The sequence below is a fragment of the Chenopodium quinoa genome, unplaced genomic scaffold (genome assembly GCF_001683475.1).
Source record: "Chenopodium quinoa cultivar QQ74 unplaced genomic scaffold, ASM168347v1, whole genome shotgun sequence".
Classification (NCBI taxonomy): Eukaryota; Viridiplantae; Streptophyta; class Magnoliopsida; order Caryophyllales; family Amaranthaceae; genus Chenopodium; species Chenopodium quinoa.
Window position 1 is genome coordinate 4,670,244 of NW_018743955.1, and position 4,662 is coordinate 4,674,905.

General features: G+C 38.6%; 2 protein-coding genes across 2 annotated transcripts; both read left to right on the forward strand.

Annotated features, from left to right (window-relative positions):
* Window positions 1-792: 792 nt before the first annotated feature.
* LOC110689464 lies at window positions 793-1,691 on the forward strand. Its single transcript, XM_021866252.1, has 2 exons — window positions 793-1,132; window positions 1,210-1,691. The coding sequence occupies exons 1-2, from the start codon at window positions 793-795 to the stop codon at window positions 1,689-1,691; spliced, it is 822 nt and encodes a 273-aa protein (XP_021721944.1).
* A 1,871-nt stretch (window positions 1,692-3,562) lies between these two features.
* On the forward strand, window positions 3,563-4,261 carry LOC110689465. The gene is made up of 2 exons (XM_021866253.1): window positions 3,563-3,971; window positions 4,092-4,261. Exons 1-2 carry the CDS (start codon window positions 3,563-3,565, stop codon window positions 4,259-4,261), a joined length of 579 nt encoding a protein of 192 aa, XP_021721945.1.
* The last annotated feature ends 401 nt before the right edge of the window (window positions 4,262-4,662 follow it).

Sequence of the window (4,662 nt, forward strand, 5' to 3'; positions counted from 1 at the left end):
TTAACTCTATTATTACGGATGATGATTGGGTAATGAATAATTACCTAAAACCTTTAATATATATTTATAAAAAAAATAGGGCCACTTTTTTTTTATGACTTGTTCATTTATTTTCCTATCTCTTATTACTCTAAAAGGCTGAAAAATTGCATTGGTAATTTTTTAATACCATCTAGTAACATATATACACATCACTATTGTCGTCAAAAGAACTTTTGGGTATGATTTTCTTTAGCTGTATCATTCTATTCAAAAGCCAAGGTTACTTAACAAATTAATGAAAATTATGATAGCAGAGAAAAACAGAATAAAAAAATGCTTAACTCTATTGTTACGGGTGATGATTGGTTAATGAATCTATTAACCATTACTAAAATAGAAAGTTGCTGACATCATCCTCTCCCCAAATTGTATATGTGTCGTTATCTCATAAAAAAATTTCCCGCCAAATGCACTTATGATGTCATATATATTTTTGGCTTTTTTTCAGGAATTGAATTGGTTTTTTTTTTTTTTTTTTTTGAAAGAAGGAATTGATTTTTTTTTTTATTCTTTTCATTTCAACCTTTTGACTGTTTCAATAAATAAATAAATGTTTTTTTTGTTGATGAAAATTCATATTGAACTTAAAATTTTTAGGTAATCGGTAACTATAAAGTTTGGAGAGCTATGGGGGGTTATGGATGGCCGGAAACTGAAAACAAGCACAAAACTTAGGAGATGATGAAATCTATTAAGACCTCTTGTAGTATTATGTGCATTATGTTTGGGGATTTTAATGAAACAGTGAGTATGAATGAGAAAGATGATGGGACTATTCGACGAGAAACTCTCATGGATGCGTTTCGGGAGACTATTGATGAATGTGGTTTGAGGGACTTGGGGTATAAGGGTAATATTTTTACTTGGAAACGTGGTCGAACCCCGTATACTATGGTTCGTGAGCGATTGGATAGGTTCCTTGCTGATAGTGGGTGGTGCTCGTTATTCCCGAATTTTTTTGTTAGACATCTCCCAAGGGAAGAATCGGATCACACTCCCATTATCGTGGATACAATAAATTACTATGAAAGGGGGATCGGAGGAAGAAAAAATCATTCCACTTTGAAGCAATATGGTTATCCTATGATGGGTGTGCCTCGGTGGTTTCGAAAGCATGGAGCGATGGGTGTGGTTTGGAGGCTCAAAATAGAATTGCTGGTTGTGCAGGTGAATTAAGAAGATGGGCAGCGAAGTCTTTTGGTGATACAAAGAACAAAATTAGGCTGCTAGAGTCGGAGCTACAAATTGCACAAGGGGGCAGTGTGGATGCTTCGATGATGAGTAACTGTGAGAAGATTATTGCGAGTGAATTAGTTGAGATGCGCCGACTACAAGAATCTTATTGGTTTGCAAGGTCTCGAGCCAACGAGATGAGGGACGGTGACAAGAACACAGCTTATTTCCATCATAAAGCTAGTGCTAGAAAAAAGAAAAACACAATTAAGGGGTTAGTGGATAGAAATGGGGAGTGGTGTACTGATGAGAATGGGATACGGGCAATAGTAGGGAATTATTTTACAGAACTTTTCTCTACTAGTAACCCCACGGAGATGGAGGCAGCACTTGGGGGCTTGGAGAGATGCGTTTCGGAGGATATGAACAATGTTTTGAATGTTGAGCCAACCAAAGCAGAGATCAAAGATGCTTAATTCCAAATGTACCCTAATAAGGCGCACTATGCATGATTTATTTTTTCAAATTTTTTTGCATATTGTGGGTTTCGACATTATTACTCTTGTCAAAAATTGGTGGAGAGAGAACGTGAATATAGAGGAAATTAATAGAACGTGCATTGTTTTAATTCCTAAATGTAATGAGCCGACGAACATGACATAGTTTAGACTTATAAGCTGTTGCAATGTCATATATAAAATAACATCAAAGTTCTTGGCTAACAAACCGAAGCCACTCCTTAATGATATTATTACTGTCAATTAGAGTGCTTTAATTTTGTGCCGGGTCGGTTAATTACAGATAATGCCCTTGTTGTATTCAAAAAATTTCATTCTATGAAGAGTAGAGGGGAAGGGAAGGATGGGTCGGTGGCGTTGAAACTTGATATGAGTAAGGCGTATGATAGGGTGGAGTGGTGTTTTTTTGAAGTAGTAATGTTGAAGATGGGTTTTGGCGTTGAGTGGATTGGAAGGGTCATGAACTGTATTCGGAGTGTCTCTTTTTCTTATAAGATTAATGGAAAAGTGGCGGGTTATGTAACTCCTTCTAGGGGGTTGAGGCAGGGTGTTCCAATTTCCCCGTACTTATTCTTGTTATGTGCTGACTCGTTTTTGACCCTGTTGAAGAAAGCTGCGGTTGAGAAGAAAATAAGTGGTGCAAGGATATGTTATGGGGTACCTAGAGTGTCACATTTATTTTTTTGCTGATGATATCCTATTTGCAAAGGCTACTCTGCGGGAATATTCTATGATAGCTTATATAATCAGTAAATATGAGAGGGCATCTGGTCAGAAAGTTAATTTGAGTAAGACAGAGGTAGCTTTTAACAAATTTGTTTCGGGTGAAAGGAGGCAATTAGTTATTGATACTTTGGGTGTTAGAGAAGTTTAAAAACTGAGAAATATTTAGGCCTTCCGACGATTATTGGAAAATCTAAAAAAGCTATTTTTTCAATTTTGAAAGAGAGGATCTGGAAGAAGCTTAATGGGTGGAAAGAGAGGCTACTATCAAAACCGGGGAAATAGGTTCTTATCAAAGTTGTGGCCCAAGCGATTCTGACGTATATGATGAGCATTTTCAAAAACTTCGGATGGTCTCTTAGAGGAAATTCATACTCTCCTCAAAAGTTTTTGGTGGGGTTCGAGGGAGAACGAAAGAAAGCTACATTGGCAGAGCTGGGATAAGTTATGTCAACCCAAAGCTTTGGGTGGTATGGGGTTCCGCAGCCTCAAGTGCTTCAATGAAGCCCTTCTAGCAAAGCAATATTGGTGACTGATTTTTAACAAAATCGTTACTTCACCACATTCTTAAATCTAAGTACTTCAAAAATTCTAATATTTTGGAGGTAAATAGAGGTTTTGATCCTAGCTATTCGTGGAGAAGTATGTGGGGAGCAAAATCGGTGCTTCAAGATGGTCTAGCTTGGAGAGTGGGTAATGGGGAGAATATTAAGGTGTGGTCGGATGGGTGGCTGTTAAAGGAGGGAGTGATTTTTTATCCACCCCGACCCCCTACTGCTGATGTTGATATGCGTGTGGCTGCCCTGCTATCTGAATGTAGATCAAACTAGAATGCGGCAAGAGTAGAGGAGCTTTTTGATCATGATGTGGCTGCTACAATATTGGCCACCCCATTATCCTCAAATATGGTGGGGGATTCTATGTATTGGTACCTTACAAAGAGTGGTGAATATTCGGTTAAATCCGGGTATTGGCTTGCCAAAATGGGTGCTAGTAATGTAGGGGGCAATGTGGAAGAGGAGGAGTTGTGGAAGTCGATATGGAAGGCTCGTGGACCTCCAATCCTAAATTAAAAGCATTTTCTATAGAATGCTGTGAAGGGGAATATGGCTGTGAAAGAACGACTTTTGCAGCGTCACATTATAACTGATGCGAGTTGTCAGTTTTGTGGGGTTGGTGAGACCGTGATACACTCCTTGCTAGATTGTGTTATTGCTATGGAAATCTGGAACCTTAGTGAGTATAAGGACTTATTGAATGATGTTCCTCGTTTGAATTTTGTTGAATTGTGGTCTTGGCTGTGTAGGAAGGTGGATGCTAGTGTGTTGTGTGCTATAGCTGCGCTAATGTGGGCAGCATGGAAAGGGAGAAATATGATGGTGTACCAAGGGGAGAGGCTAAATGGTGTGCTGTTAGCTGTAGGTTTTGCAAGGCTTGTACAAGACTACAATACATATGCTGAGAAGGTGCTGCTACCTCCCTCAATTCACGGACCTGCTGCTGCTACTGTTACGAGTTAGACGTGGTCTGTAGTGGGTCGCATCAAACTGAACACTAATGCTCATGTGTTGGTGGGTTCGCTGGTGGAGTTAGGCGTCGTGCTAAGAGATGTTGATGGTGTTATTGTCGCTGTAGCAGTAAAGAAATCGTTTGGTACGACCCTTAAAATTACTGAGGCAATGGCGGTACGCTATGGTGTTATGTTGGCTGGGAGATTGGGCTACAATTCAATTGAAGTAGAGACCGATGCTGTGAATGTGGTGGCTGCTTTGAAGAGCTCAAAAAGTGGTGTATCCCCGATCTAGCTTATCTATGATGATATTAGAAACAATAGCTTGTCTTTTAATTTTTGTTCTTTTAAGCATATTAATCGTTTTTGTAACACCGTTGCCCATTTGGTAGCACGGTGGGAAACCGGATGTAACTCAAAACTTGTTCGCTTAGGTACCTTTCCCCAAAGCATAACAAATTTGGCGGAAATGGACCTGGTTTAATAATAATTGGCTATCGTTTCCTTAAAAAAAGTATTTTTTTTAAGGTTTTAATGTTATTTGTATGTGTGTGTGTGTGTGTGTGTTTTACTAAGGATTGTGCTAACAACCTTGCTATGAAGTCATGTACTAATATCAATTATACTAATATGGATGTTTGTTATACAAAAATGAATTAATGTTGTCGGTAAGTGTTATCATTGTTTTGTATTTCC

Bases quoted from the DNA above. Each gene is read 5' to 3' on its own strand.
- LOC110689464 (XM_021866252.1), top strand. From the start codon at position 793: ATGAATGAGAAAGATGATGGGACTATTCGACGAGAAACTCTCATGGAT. The intron at 1,133-1,209 runs GTGTGCCTCGGT...CTGGTTGTGCAG, and splicing joins ATATGGTTATCCTATGATGG to GTGAATTAAGAAGATGGGCA.
- LOC110689465 (XM_021866253.1), top strand. From the start codon at position 3,563: ATGGCTGTGAAAGAACGACTTTTGCAGCGTCACATTATAACTGATGCG. The intron at 3,972-4,091 runs GTTAGACGTGGT...TTGTCGCTGTAG, and splicing joins TGCTGCTGCTACTGTTACGA to CAGTAAAGAAATCGTTTGGT.